The sequence below is a fragment of the Aegilops tauschii genome, chromosome 5 (genome assembly GCF_002575655.3).
Source record: "Aegilops tauschii subsp. strangulata cultivar AL8/78 chromosome 5, Aet v6.0, whole genome shotgun sequence".
Classification (NCBI taxonomy): Eukaryota; Viridiplantae; Streptophyta; class Magnoliopsida; order Poales; family Poaceae; genus Aegilops; species Aegilops tauschii.
In genome coordinates this window covers 477,337,560-477,353,088 of record NC_053039.3, presented here as the reverse complement: position 1 = coordinate 477,353,088, position 15,529 = coordinate 477,337,560, and the positions used below count along the sequence as shown (strand labels likewise).

Sequence of the window (15,529 nt, the reverse complement as noted above, 5' to 3'; positions counted from 1 at the left end):
ATTTAATAGATAAAACATTTTGAATAAACGGATCTACGAAAAAAAAGAAAAACTCCCAGGTTGCGACAAGTGGCGCACATGCAACGTGCCACTTGTCACAACCTGAAAAGATGGGAGTGATCTTTCCAATGAGTACTCCTCAATTAGTGATTTCGTTCAAATGCCTGTTTGCAAAAATACTAGTATCCGGCGCCTGCAGCGCTAAATAGGATCCGCCAACTCGCATTCAACTAAGCATGCCCAAGATTCTCCACTAGGCCTTGCCTGCCATTGGCGAGGCCCAGTAAATTATGGGCTCTGGGCTCGATCAACATCCCGAGGTTCAACATCTTCAATCCACACACTCTCTAACGTTTCCCTCAGAAAGAGAAAAATAGAACTACACTGGCCACCGGGTCCCACGAAGAGCGGCCACAAACCCTAGCAATTTCCCCACTCCCGAGCTCCCTCCCCGCCTCCCGCTCCTCGCGCTCGATTCGAACCCGACAGCAAATCCACGCTCTCCGCTGCTTGCCGCCATGGAGGACGCCGCGGTGGAGGAGGCGGAGGTGAGCGGCGCCGGCGAGTTCGCGCCGGCGCTCGTCGCCGCCCACCCGCTCGGCAACTCCGTCGCCGTCGCCGTCGGGCCCGAGCTCCGCGTGTTCGATCTCAAGTAAGGATTGATCTCTTCGCGTCCGGTGGGGCTTCCTGCATAACCTGGGGTCCTGTGTGTAGTGAAGTTCGTGTTTAGACCACAGTACCGCTAGATTTTGGTGGAGATTGGGGGTAATGCGCTCTTGAGCCGAGCTAGGTGCTTATCTTGTACCGACAGTAGTTTGGATTCAGATGTCTTATGTGTGGAAGAATGGCTACTGAATTTTAGATGTGTAAAACGTTTCTGCTGTCTATTTTGTAAAAGCTCGGGTGCTTAGTTTTGTACTGTCTAATACACATACATACTTCTCATTGTAAAGTTTTATTTTTAATGCAATTTGCTTGATGAGCAATGCGAATGATGATTTGTTTTGTGCGTCCAGGGGCGGCTGTGCAGTTTCATTGTCAGATGATTCTGGTGGTTGTTCTCATTCGGATGCTATTAGAGCAATTTCGTTTAGTGCTGATGGTGCCTTGTTCGCATCTGCCGGTGATGATAAGCTTGTGAAGATCTGGAAGACTGACTCATGGCGCTGCATCCAGACTATGTGAGTGCTGCTTTTTTTTTTCTCAATCTTGCTAACACGATGAAGACACCAAATAGTGGACCTGTTATTTTGCACATATTCAGTCAATAAAGTGTCGTTCTGTTATATGGTGTGTGTCTGTATGAGAACCCTCTCCTTATCTTAGTAGCCTTTTATTTTGCATGTATTCAGTTGATAACTGCAATGAACTTGGTATTTGAAGAGTGCATATGTTTATTATTGTGCTCTTGTTAACACTACTAAATTTGTTGAGCATGCATATGATTTATTTTGCAATATTTTCACTTCTGCAGAACTTCTGAAAAGAGGGTTAGCGCAGTTGCTATTAGCAAAGATGGCCTGTATGTGACATTTGCAGATAAATTTGGTGTCATTTGGTTAGTTACTGTGGGGGAACATGGTGGAGGGCAGGTGTCATCTGATAACAAACCTGTCTCACTTTATGGTCACTACTGCAGTATTATTACTAGCATGGTATGGACAAATTTTCACCTTATGCACCATGTGTGATTTATCTGTGCCTCCTCCATTTCATATTCTATTAATTAGTAAACCTGTTGACAAATCTATTGTAGTCTGTCAGATTGTCACTGTGTCACACTTCAATAATTTTTTCTGTTCATGTCGATATAACCATGCTTACTTATATAATTTATTTGATAATGTAGAAATTCTCACCGGATGGACGCTTCATTGCCACTGCTGACCGGGACTTCAAAATCCGAGTATGGGACTTCTGTACTTCAAAGTAGTTGCCTTGGTGGGACAGTTCTGAGTTATTTGTCTTACTCATGTAATTGTTTTTGCAGGTTACATCATTTCCAAAGAATCCCATAAAAGGGGCTCCTGAAATACAGAGCTTTTGCCTTGGACATACAGAGTATGTTCAGTTCACAGTGTATCTTTTTCTTCATTTTTTACAGTTCAAGTTCCTACCATATCTACACAGCCATGATTTTTTTTAAATCATTATCCCAGTTGTTGTAGTTTCACAACTAAATGTTTTAACATAGTGGTTTATGTATTCCATAATTGAGGTGACTACTCATGCAGATTCGTTTCTTCCATTGCCTTCACAAGCCATTCTGGAGGATCAAGCTTTCTATTATCGGGAGGCGGTGATTCATCTGTGTGTACATATTCATTTTGAAATCTGGCATGTTGTCCGAATAAACTTAGCCAAAGCTTTCTTGTGATGTTGTTCCCTTTTTTATCTGTTTAAGGTTCGGTTATGGGATTACATAACTGGCTGCCTCCTTGATACATATGAAGTCAAAGACAAGGTAAAAGCTGGAAAATATTGTCTCAAGCTTTATGCCAGTTCGCAAAATTTCAAGCTATACTGTAGCTAATTAGTTCTTAAAACTACTTACAGGTGGGAGAACAGCCAAATGAAACTGAAGATAGCAATCTAGCCATTGCAGACTTGTGTTTGACAAATGATGACTCACTGGTTGCTGTAGCTATTCAAAGGTAAGGTTGAGTGATGGCATTTATTCAACATCTAATAAAGTGGTTTGTCAGTAACTTGGGTTCTTTTAAAACACTGCAGTTTGAATGGCATAATGCTCTTAGCATGTGATCTCGTAGCGAAGAAGTTGTCTTTTCTGAAGGTACATCTCTTTGTCAAGCAATCTTCACGTTCTTCAACACAACGGATTCAGATAGAAGAGCATTAGCAGAATCTTGTTTTAAAATGATATTTTTCGTATCATTACTACTGCTGTTAGTCTTATGCTGATCAATGGCTCTGTGTTGATTTATTAAAGGCTTAGTGTCTGCGCTATCCACTTGCTAGGCCTTGGTTCCAGAAAAGCTTTTCATATTAGTTATAGGTGTCTTGCAGCAGTTTAGCCTGTGCCGGTTAGATCATACTTAATTTACTACTCCCTCCGTTCCAAAATAGATGAGTCAACTTTGTATTAACTTTAGTACAAAGTTAGTATAAAGTTGGGTCATCTATTTTGGAACGGAGGGAGTAGCTATGAAGCCTAGCGCATGCCTTTGCAATTAAAATAACTGGTATAAATATCCATTTGCACTACCTAATATGTGATAAACCGGAGCTCGTTTTGGTAACTACTGTACCGAGGCCCAGGACGGGACAGCTGAAAGCCTGAAAGGATGCACTTCTTTTGTCTTTAGTGTTGTTTGTGAGTGAATATTCAGCCGAATCCCTTGAGTAGGCCGTATCCTAAGGCCTAACAATCTTGTATAAAAGTTTGAACTAAAAGGGTTAGGTAATAAGGCTAACAGAAGAAAGCAAGCAAATTGAAGGATGAGCAATCTATCAGTTGGGCTGGTTGCTGTACATGGCTATTGGCTAGTTCCTCAGCCGCACCTGACCACGAGACTGTATGTTGCTGTCCTGACATAACAAATAGAGTTTCTTAACTAAGGTGTGGCTAGGTCTCAGTCAACTGAGATTTAACCAAGTCTCAGTCAAGTGACATAGCATGCAAGAGAGAAAAAGAAAAAACTGAAAAGAAAATTTTGCACGGATTCTTAATGTGAGATCTCACGGATATAGCATTGACTGAGACTTAACGAAGTCTCAGTCGACTGAGACTTAGCAAGACTGATTAACTAATCTGGTTAAAGAATGATTTGGAGTAGCTTTACTAGGCCTGCTAATTAGTAACTACTAGTTAGTTAAATTTAAAGATTTGATGCTTAATACATGTCTCTTGCCATCTTGCTGCATCCTCGGTCTGCTTACTGGTAATTCTGGGTGTATGCATCCTGCATGTGCCAACAAGCTCTTGAAATCATCATGTTATTGCAAAGGCCAGCGGTTGTTTTGGTTGTGTGCATTGCCCGTTTCCCTTTTGACTCGCAACCTAATAATCTCTTGTTTGCAGAGTTGTTTACAAATCATCTACCTATAACTTATGCCTCGTGCCCACTTGCAGGTGATTACAACGGAAAAGAGCTACATTCCCACTAGCTTAGCCTACAGCTCATCCGCAGATCTTCTGTGGACTGTCATGGGCGCATCAAACATGCCTAACCAGGCCACCTCCCAGTTACTAACCCGTGTCAGAATCATCCCCCGCTCCCAGAAGGATCTATCAGCCGACCCTGCGGTCCTGGAGGACAGCGAAGTACCACATGGCGAGAAGCTTCTGCTGGCGCTGCAGGGAAGCCTTGACGCCTCAAAGCAGGAGGAGGTGCTGGCGGCGGTGCTGGCCGCCCTCAGAGTCTCGATGCACAAGATGCTGGTGAAGAAGAACTACTCGGAGGAGAGGCGGGAGCAGCGGAAGAGGGGCAGGAACGATAAGAAGATCAAGAAGTAAGCCCTGCCTGGCCTGCAAACACCACCAGATCACGGGTCCTCGCCGCCGCGTTGTACCATGAGAGGCCGAGAGTGCAAGAAAGAAATGCACTGACAAAATGTGAGAACAGGCTCAGCGACCATCTTTTCTTGCGAGTCGTAATCCAATGGCAGGGCGGCTGGTTACGCAAACTGTTTCGGTCGAAATGGCACATTGTCTGTTAAGTTGCAGCCCGTGATTGTCACGAGCTGTGACATGGAATGTTAGCTGCACGCATCACTATCGTCTGGTAATCACCGTCAGACGAGTTCGTTTTTAGGGAATTGCTGCAGCCTGCAGCTCTAAACTGCGTGCTCCCTGATTGCTTTGCCGTCGCGACCTCAACAGATGGAAGGCGTGCGAGGATGCCTACCCGGCCCCGGCCCAGGCCGTTGTCGTCCCTTTGCCGTGACACGATCTTGGATATGACGGCGGTGAGGACAAGGTTCTCGTGGCCCTTCCGCTTTCGCGACGCAACGCGGAAGGCTTCCGTGCAATGATCGTCTCAACGTGATGCGCCGGCCTGCCTCTTGGCGTTTCTCCGCACATGTCGTGTCTTAGCTCTGAAACGGAGAAGAATATTTCCCAGCGATCGCCGGTTTGTCTTTAGTATTTTGTACTCTACATTATTAGGGAGTTCACAGCTTGTCGTCCAGGGCCAGACGAAGGGTTGCTAATCAGGGGCCCGGCCGGGGAATTTATTCTCACGCACCTAAGATAAGAACCCTGTCCGGTGCTGATTAATTAGGGAGAGATGCAAAGGCGAGCACGGTTGATGAGATGGTTAAGAGTTCTGCACAAGAAAGCATTTTCCGTCTTAAGCTGACTAAGACGGCTGCCTGCCATGCCCCGTTAATCAGCAGTCCGTGACTGTTTGGGAGAGCCGTGACTTGAAAGTGTCAACCTGTCATTACAAAACTGGACTCAATCCGAACCAAGTCGCCGGTCCAAGATAACCGCACGTAACTGTATCTCCATCGCGCAACAATTATTACCAGTACTAATCACACGAGCTCGTCCTCGGAACGCATCGAATTGCTTGCTGCAGCTCTAACTCCGTACGCACGTCCTCCCTGATTGCCAATTTGGCGTCGTGATCTCGACCGACGGTCGGTTGGGAGGTCGTGAGCGAGAGTACTCCGTCGGCCCCCGGCCGTCTTCCCTTTGCCGTGACACGACCTACGATATGACGGCGGCCAGGACAAGGTTTGCCCCGCGACGAGCGACGCGTCCGTGCAATGATCATCTATCGCCTCATATTGGCGGCAAGTGACAATTATCATATTGGCGGTCAGGGTATCTCACCCGCAAACCGAACACCGCATCCGTCCGCATATATTTTAAAAACAAATTTAAACAACAAAATTCACGCAAACCGAATGATATTAAAAAAAAACGGAGCACATTCATTATATTTCAAATAGTTTTCATTGGGGGGGGGGGGGGGGGGGGGGGGGGGAGAGACCAGACCAAAACCTAGACTACGGCGGCATTCGTCGTCCAAGTCCTTATTGTTCCCTTCCGGCGACTACTTCCTCCATCTGCCGTCTCCATGAGAGACGAGGACAAGATCCGTGAATTGAAGGTGCGGTCTCCGGCGAAAAAGAGTAGAACATGGCAGACGGACCGGCCCACTTGGGACACAAGGCCCTGCTGCATCTCATGCCCTACTCATCCTCAGAGGAGTCCGCAACATGTCCATCGCCGGTGGACATGAGGTCCACGATGAAAATGGAGGGACCGGCACTGTCGTCATCCCACCGATGCGGTCAAACAGTGTTTGGCGACGCGTAGGACGCGCAATTGGCGGCGTTCTAGTCCGCGATCGCTAGCGCCGCTTCCGCATTTGCATTGTGAGCGGTGTCTGAGTGCGGACGGCCTCGTAGAGCGCCTACTGCTCGACGACGAAGTTGGGGTTCGCTGCGGGCCATGGCCGCCATGGCTTTCTCGCTCGCTCGCTCGCCATAGCTCTGGCCCTCCGCCAACCGGTGCTAAACGAGGAGGATCAAGTTGTACCGTTGCTCCTCCTGCGCCTGCCAGAACAGCGACATAGGTGCCGACACAGGCTGCTCCGCCATGACGGTGTTGAAGTGCGTCTGCCTGCTCCATGGTCAAGCCGACATGCACCGGTGCGGGCTCCGACGCTGAGTCATCGTCGGAACCCGTCTCCATCATAGGGGTTGTCTTTGTCGGTGACCTCGGGGGAGCTGGCCGGCATGCCGACCTCGATCCGCCTGGCACGACGACTCTGCCAGGCGGCCGCAGGGGCAGCGACCTCGTGCTTCATCTCCGTCTTCAGGTCCTCCCACAGAGCGTTCCCGCTCGCGGTCATGATAAATGTGGTGCACGGGAGGAAGACGTGGAGAAGATGGGGTTGTGGTGTGTTGTTCGCCGAGTGTGTCCGCCTTTGAATAGTGGATGCCGGTGAGGCCAAGAGTCCAGGGCGTCAATGCGCGGACGCCGGAATTGGTTTCTCAGCCGACGAGCCTGTTTAGAGGCAGCAGAGGAGGGACGGGCATTGAACGGGCGTGGTAGATATCCGTCCCTCCCCGTCCAGTAAACGTCTCTCCTGCATTGAACAAGCGCGGAGATCAGGGACGCGGCGCGGGTGGCGCCCTCAGCCGGCGAGCCGCTTCATGTCGGCGTCAGCGAGAGGTCATGTCCACTCTGGGCCGGCATCAATGCGGAGCGGCCGCTTTAGAGTGACGCGAATGCAGACATCTGGCTTCGGGTGGAAAAGCGTGCGGGCGTGGAAGGGTTTTTTGGTGGTCTAGATTAGTCAAACGCGGGCGTGGCAGCGGTTCAGACGCCCCCAACGCCCCCAGTATGTTTCCGGTTTAAGGGAGAAAATGCATCTAGACCGGTCGACGGGCCGATGCAGGACCTCGTTGGATGGCAAAACACGTTCGGACCGTACAGTTCGAACGGTTGTGGATGGTTCGAGAGTCGGCATTGGTGGTGCCCTTACTCCCACAGTAACGTTTATATCCCTATGCAAAAAAAAGTTTTACATTTTGCTACAAAGTGAGTATTATGAGGATTGGTCCAATACGACGTTTCTGGGCAGAGTTACACTCAGAGCATCTCCACTCGCCCCCTAACATGCCCCCAGGGCTCTTTTTTAGCGCCGGCAGCGAAAAATCGGCCCAGTCGCGCCCCCAGGTCCTTGTTTGTCGCCGGTTTGGGCCGAAATAACAGCCGGCGAACCCGAGCCGAACCCATCCCCCAGGGGGTGCTGGCCGAAGCGAAAAGGCGCGTGGGTCCGCTTTGTCGGCGACAGACAGAACTTTTCCCGCCGTTCCCCCACTTTTCCCTCCATTTTCTCATTGCTTCCTCCCTTCTGCCCCTCTGCTCCCGCCATTCTCCTCCCGCTCCCCGCCATCTGGCTGCCGGCCCGCCATGCTGCCGAAGAAGTATTCGGCCCCTCGCGCCACTGCCGCTGCCGATTCTACCCAGCCGAACCAGAGGAAGCTGAGGGCGCCGATGGCAAAACCACCGGCATGTCGAACGCCGAGTGGAGGGAGGAGTTTCAGCGTCGGGAGGCTGTTGTTGGAAATATGCCCTAGAGGCAATAATAAAATGGTTACTATTATATTTCCTTGTTCATGGTAATTGTCTATTGTTCATGCTATAATTGTATTAACCGGAAACCGTAATACATGTGTGAATACATAGATCACAACATATCCCTAGTGAGCCTCTAGTTGACTAGCTCGTTGATCAATAGATGGTTGTGGTTTCCTGACCATGGACATTGGATGTCGTTGATAACGGGATCACATCATTAGGAGAATGATGTGATGGACAAGACCCAATCCTAAGCATAGCACAAGATCGCGTAGTTCGTTTGCTGGAGCTTTTCTAATGTCAAGTATCATTTCCTTAGACCATGAGATTGTGCAACTCCCGGATACCGTAGGAATGCTTTGGGTGTATCAAACGTCACAACGTAACTGGGTGGCTATAAATGTGCACTACAGGTATCTTCGAAAATGTCTGTTGGGTTGGCACGAATCGAGACTAGGATTTGTCACTCCATATGACGGAGAGGTATCTCTGGGCCCACTCGGTAATGCATCATCATAATGAGCTCAGTGTGACTAAGGAGTTATCCACGCGATCATGCGTTGCGGAACGAGTAAAGAGACTTGCCGATAACAAGATTGAACAAGGTATAGGGATACCGACGATCGAATCTCGGGCAAGTAACATACCGATGGACAAAGGGAATTGTATACGGGATTGATTGAATCCCCGACATCGTGGTTCATCCGATGAGATCATCACGGAACATGTGGGAGCCAATATGGGTATCCAGATCCCGCTACTGTTATTGGCCGGAGAGGCATCATGGTCATGTCTGCATGGTTCCCGAACCCGTAGGGTCTACACACTTAAGGTTCGGTGACGCTAGAGTTGTAATGGGAATTGTATGTGGTTACCGAAAATTGTTCAGAGTCTCGGATGAGATCCCGGACGTCACGAGGAGTTCTGGAATGGTCCGGAGGTAAAGATCTATATATGGGAAGTCCTATTTTGGCCACCCGAGAATGTTCGGAATTTTTCGGTATTGTACCGGGAAGGTTCTAGAAGATTCCGGACTGGGGCCCACCTGCATGGGAGGACCCACATGAACGTGGGTAGTGGGGCAAGGCCCCACACCCCTTGTCAAGGCGCACCAAGATCCCCCTTAGAAGGAATAAGATCATATCCCGAAGGGATAAGATCAAGATCCCTAAAAAGGGGGATAACAATCAGTGGGGAAGAGAAAGGATGGGATTTCTTTCCTCCCACCTTTGCCAACGCCCCAATGGACTTGGAGGGCAAGAAACCAGCCCCCTCCACCCCTATATATAGTGGGGAGGTGCATGGGAGCTTTACCCCTTGCCCCTGGCGCAACCCTCCCTCCTCCTACACCTCCTCCTCCTCCTCCGTAGTGCTTGGCGAAGCCCTGCCGGAGAACCACGAGCTCCACCACCACGCCGTCGTGTTGCCGGAGCTCTCCCTAAAATTCTTCTCTCCCCTTGCTGGATGAAGAATGAGGAGACGTCCCCGGGCTGTACGTGTGTTGAACGCGGAGGCGCCGTTCGTTCGGCGCTTGGATCGGATCTTCCGCGATTTGAATCGCCGCGAGTACAACTCCATCAACCGCGTTCTTGTAACGCTTCCGCTTAGCGACCTTTAAGGGTATGAATATGCACTCTCTCTCTCTCGTTGCTAGCATCTCCTGAAGGAAATATGCCCTAGAGGCAATAATAAAGTTGTTATTTATATTTCCTTATATCATGATAAATGTTTATTATTCATGCTAGAATTGTATTAACCGGAAACTTAGTACATGTGTGAATACATAGACAAACATAGTGTCACTAATATGGCTCTACTTGACTAGCTCGTTAATCAAAGATGGTTAAGTTTCCTAGCCATAGACATGAGTTGTCATTTGATGAACGGGATCACATCATTAGAGAATGATGTGATTGACAAGACCCATCCGTTAGCTTAGCACGATGATCGTTTAGTTTGTTGCTATTGCTTTCTTCATGACTTATACATGTTCCTATGACTATGAGATTATGCAACTCCCGAATACCGGAGGAACACTTAGTGTGCTATCAAACATCACAACGTAACTGGGTGATTATAAAGATGATCCACAGGTGTCTCTGATGGTGTTTGTTGAGTTGGCATCGATCGAGATTAGGATTTGTCACTCCGATTGTCCGAGAGGTATCTTTGGGCCCTCTCGGTAATGCACATCACTATAAGCCTTGCAAGCAATGTGACTAATGAGTTAGTTGCGGGATGATGCATTACGGAACGAGTAAAGAGACTTGCCGGTAACGAGATTGAACTAGGTATGATGATACCGACGATCGAATCTCGGGCAAGTAACATACCAATGACAAAGGGAATAACATATGTTGTTATGCGGTTTGACCGATAAAGATCTTTGTAGAATATATAGGAACCAATATGAGCATCCAGGTTCCACTATTGGTTATTGACCGGAGATGAGTGTCGGTCATGTCTACATAGTTCTCGAACCCGTAGGGTCCGCACGCTTAATGTTCGATGACGATCGGTATTATGAGTTTATGTGTTTTGATGTATCGAAGGTAGTTTGTAGTCCCTTATGTGATCACGAACATGACGAGGAGTCTCAAAATGGTCGAGACATGAAGATTGATATATTGGAAGGTTATGTTTGGACACCGGAAAGGTTTCAGATAGGTTCGTGCATTTTCCGGAGTACCGGGGGGTTACCGGAACCCCCCGGGGGGTTAATGGGCCTTCACGAGCCATAGTGGAAGAGAGGAGGAGGCGGCCAAGTGGAGGGGCGCGCCGCCCCAAGCCAAATCCAAATTGGGGAGGGGGGCCGGCCCCCCTTTCCTTCTCTCCCTCTTCCCCTTCCTTCCCCCTCCTAGTTGGACTAGGAAAGGGGGGAACCTACTCCTAGTAGGAGTAGGATTCCCCCCTTGGGGCGCGCCCCATGAGGCCGGCCGGCCCCCTCCTCCACTCCTTTATATACGGGGGAGGGGGGCACCCCATAGACACACAAGTTGATTTCTTAGCCGTGTGCGGTGCCCCCTCCACAGATGTCCACCTCGGTCATATTGTCGTAGTGCTTAGGCGAAGCCCTGCGTTGGTAACTTCATCATCACAGTCATCACGCCGTCGTGCTGACGAAAATCTCCCTTGACCTCAGCTGGATCTAGAGTTCGCGGGATGTCACTGAGCTGAACGTGTGCAGATCGCGGAGGTGCTGTGCGTTCGGTACTTGATCGTTTGGATCGCGAAGACGTTCGACTACATCAATCGCGTTACTAAACGCTTCCGCTTTCGGTCTACGAGGGTACGTGGACACACTCTTCTCGCTTGTTGCTATGCTTCTCCTGGATAGATCTTGCGTGATCATAGGAATTTTTTTAAATACTACGTTCCCCAAAAGTGGCATCCGAGCCAGGTCTATGCGTAGATGTTATATGCACGAGTAGAACACAAAGAGTTGTGGGCGATAATAGTCATACTGCTTACCAGCATGTCATACTTTGATTCAGCGGTATTGTTGGATGAAGCGGCCCAGACCGACATTACATGACCACATTCATGAGACTGGTTCTACCGTCGTGCTTCGCATACAGGTGGCTAGTGGGTGTCTGTTTCTCCAAATTTAGTTGAATCGAGTGTGACTACGCCCAATCCTTGTTGAAGGTTAAAACAACACACTTGACAAAAAATCGTTGTGGTTTGGATGCATAGGTAAGAATGGTTCTTGCTAAGCCCGTAGCAGCAACAACAAAGTAGAGGACATCTAACTTGTTTTGCATGGCTTGCTGTGATGTGATATGGTGAAGACGTGATGATATATAAATTGTTGTATGAGATGATCATGTTTTGTAACAGTTATCGGCAACTGGCAGGAGCCATATGGTTGTCGCTTTATTGTATGAACTGCAATCACCATGTAATTGCTTTACTTTATCACTAAGCGGCAGCGATAGTCGTAGAAGCAATAGTTGGCGAGACGACAACGATGCTTCGATGGAGATCAAGGTGTCAAGCCGGTGACGATGGTGATCATGACGGTGCTTTGGAGATGGAGATCAAAGGCACAAGATGATGATGGCCATATCATATCACTTATTTTGATTGCATGTGATGTTTATCTTTTATGCATCTTATTTTACTTAGTACGGCGGTAGCATTATAAGATGATCTCTCACTAAATTTCAAGGTACAAGTGTTCTCCCTGAGTATGCACCGTTGCGACAGTTCGTCGTGCCGAGACACCACGTGATGATCAGGTGTGATAAGCTCTACGTTCACATACAAAGGGTGCAAGCCAGTTTTGCACACGCAGAATACTCGGGTTAAACTTGACGAGCCTAGCATATGAAGATATGGCCTCGGAACACTAAGACCGAAAGGTCGAGCGTGAATCATATAGTAGATATGATCAACATAGTGATGTTCCCCATTGAAAACTACTCCATCTCATGTGATGATCGGACATGGTTTAAATGATATGGATCACGCGATCACTTAGATGATTAGAGGGATGTCTATCTAAGTGGGAGTTCTTAAGTAATATGATTAATTGAACTTTAATTTATCATGAACTTAGTCCTGATAGTATTTCCATAACTATCTTGTAGATCAATAGCTCGCGATGTAGCTCCCCTTTTATTTTTGATATGTTCCTAGAGAAAAACTATGTTGAAAGATGATAGTAGCAATGATGCGGACTAGGTCCGTAATCTGAGGATTATCCTCATTGCTGCACAGAAGAATTATATCCTTGATGCACCGCTAGGTGAAGGACCTATTACAGGAGCAAATACAGACGTTTTGAACGTTTGGCAAGCTCGGTATGATAACTACTTGATAGTTTAGTGCGCCATGCTTTACGACTTAGAATCGGGACATCAAAAACATTTTGAACGCCACGGAGCATATAAGATGTTCCAAGAGCTGAAATTGGTATTTCAGACTCATGCCCGAGTCAAGAGGTATGAGACCTCTGACAAGTACTTTGCCTACAAGATGGAGGAGAATGGCTCAACCAGTGAGCATGTGCTTAGATTGTCTGAGTACTACAATCGCTTGAATCAAGTGGGAGTTAATCTTCCAGATAAAATAGTGATTGGCAGAGTTCTCTAGTCACTATGACCAAGTTACTGGAACTTCATGATGAACTATAATATGCAAGGGATGACAAAAACGATTCCCGAGCTCTTCGTGATGCTGAAATCGACGAAGGTAGAAATCAAGAAAAGCATCAAATGTTGATGGTTGACAAGACCACTAGTTTCAAGTAGAAAGGGAAAGAAAGGGAAAGAAAGGGAACATCAAGAAGAATGGCAAGCAAGTTGCCACTCCCATGAAGAAGCCCAAAGCTAGACCCAAGCCTGAAACTGAGTGCTTCTACTGCGATGGAAATGGTCACTGGAAGCGAAACTGCCCCAAATATTTGGCGGATAAGAAGGATGGCAAAATGAAAGGTATATTTGATATACATGTAATTGATGTGTACCTTACTAATGCTCGCAGTAGTGCTTGGGTATTTGATACTGGTTCTGTTGCTCATATTTGCAACTCGAAACAGGGACTACGGATTAAGCGGAGATTGGCTAAGGACAAGGTGACGATGCGCGTGGGAAATGGTTCCAAAGTCGATGTGAGCGCCGTCGGCACGCTACCTCTACATCTACCTTCAGGATTAGTTTTATACCTGAATAATTGTTATTTGGTGCCAGCGTTAAGCATGAACATTATATCTGGATCTTGTTTGTTGCGAGACGGTTATTCATTTAAATCAGAGAATAATGGTGGTTCTATTTATGTGAGTAATATCTTTTATGGTCATGCACCCTTGATGAGTGGTCTATTTTTACTAAATCTCGATAGTAGTGACACACATATTCATAGTATTGAAGCGAAAAGATATAAGTTTAATAACGATAGTGCAACTTATTTGTGGCACTGCCGTTTAGGTCATATTGGTGTAAAATGCATGAAGAAACTCCATGCTGATGGGCTTTTGGAATCACTTGATTATGAATCACTTGATGCTCGCGAATCATGCCTCATGGGCAATATGACTAAGACTCCGTTCTCCCGAACAATGGAGCGAGCAACAGACTTGTTGGAAATAATACATACTTTTGTATGCGGTCCGATGAGTGTTGAGGCTCGCGGCGGGTATCGTTATTTTCTTACCTTCACAGATGATTTGAGCAGATATGGGTATATCTACTTGATGAAACATAAGTCTGAAACATTTGAAAAATTCAAAGAATTTCATCATCGTAACAAGAAAATAAAGTTTCTACGATCTGATCGTGGAGGAGAGTATTTGAGTTACGAGTTTGGTCTTCATTTGAAACAATGCGGAATAGTTTCGCAACTCACGCCACCCGGAACACCACAACGTGATGGTGTGTCCGAACGTCGTAACCGCACTTTATTAGATATGGTGCGATCTATGATGTTTCTTACTGATTTACTGCTATCATTTTGGGGTTATGCTTTAGAGACGGCTGCATTCACGTTAAATAGGGCACCATCTAAATCCGTTGAGACGACACCATATGAACTGTGGTTTGGCAAGAAACCCAAGTTGTCATTTCTTAAAGTTTGGAGATGCGATGCTTATGTGAAAAAGCTTCAACCTGATAAGCTCAAACCCAAATCGGAGAAATGCGTCTTCATAGGATACCCAAAGGAGACTGTTGGGTACACCTTCTATCATAGATCCAAAAGCAAGATATTCGTTGCTTAGAATGGATCCTTTCTAGAGAAGGAGTTTCTCTCAAAAGAAGTGAGTGGGAGGGAAGTAGAACTTGATGAGGTAATTGTACCTTCTCCCGAGTTGGAAAGTAGTTCATCACAGAAATCAGTTCTAGTGATGCCTACACCAATTAGTGAGGAAGCTAATGATGATGATCATGAAACTTCAGATCAAGTTACTACCGAACCTCGTAGGTCAACCAGAGTAAGGTCCGCACCAGAGTGGTACGACAATCCTGTTCTGGAGGTCATGTTACTTGAGCATGACGAACCTATGAACTATGAGGAAGCGATGATGAGCCCAGATTCCGCAAAATGGCTTGAGGCCATGAAATCTGAGATAGGATCCATGTATGAGAACAAAGTATGGACTTTGGTTGACTTGCCCGATGATCGGCAAGCCATAGAGAATAAAATGGATCTTCAAGAGGAAGACGGACGCTGATAGTAGTGTTACTATCTACAAAGCTCGAATTATCGAAAAGGATTTTTGACAAGTTCAAGATGTTGACTACGATGAGATTTTCTTACTCGTAGCGATGCTTAAGTCTGTCCGAATCATGTTAGCAATTGCCACATTTTATGAAATCTGGCAAATGGATGTCAAAACTGCATTCCTTAATGGATTTCTTAAAGAAGAGTTGTATATGATGCAACAAGAAGGTTTTGTCAATCCTAAAGGTACTAACAAAGTGTGCAATCTCCAGCGATCCATCTATGGACTGGTGCAAGAATCTCAGA

The 15,529-nt window shown here is 46.9% G+C and overlaps 1 protein-coding gene across 1 annotated transcript; it reads left to right on the top strand.

The window, feature by feature from the left end:
* The first annotated feature begins 361 nt into the window (after window positions 1–361).
* Window positions 362–4,802, top strand: LOC109786487 (uncharacterized). The gene is made up of 10 exons (XM_020345059.4): window positions 362–652; window positions 1,017–1,181; window positions 1,475–1,655; window positions 1,850–1,906; window positions 1,991–2,061; window positions 2,235–2,310; window positions 2,405–2,464; window positions 2,557–2,654; window positions 2,734–2,794; window positions 4,094–4,802. Exons 1-10 carry the CDS (start codon window positions 519–521, stop codon window positions 4,475–4,477), a joined length of 1,287 nt encoding a protein of 428 aa, XP_020200648.1. The 5' UTR covers window positions 362–518; the 3' UTR covers window positions 4,478–4,802.
* Window positions 4,803–15,529: the final 10,727 nt, after the last annotated feature.

Coding starts and splice junctions, on each gene's coding strand:
- LOC109786487 (XM_020345059.4), top strand. CDS start 519: ATGGAGGACGCCGCGGTGGAGGAGGCGGAGGTGAGCGGCGCCGGCGAG. Junction 2,062..2,234: donor TTTTGCCTTGGACATACAGA/GTATGTTCAGTT, acceptor CTACTCATGCAG/ATTCGTTTCTTCCATTGCCT. Junction 2,465..2,556: donor CATATGAAGTCAAAGACAAG/GTAAAAGCTGGA, acceptor AACTACTTACAG/GTGGGAGAACAGCCAAATGA.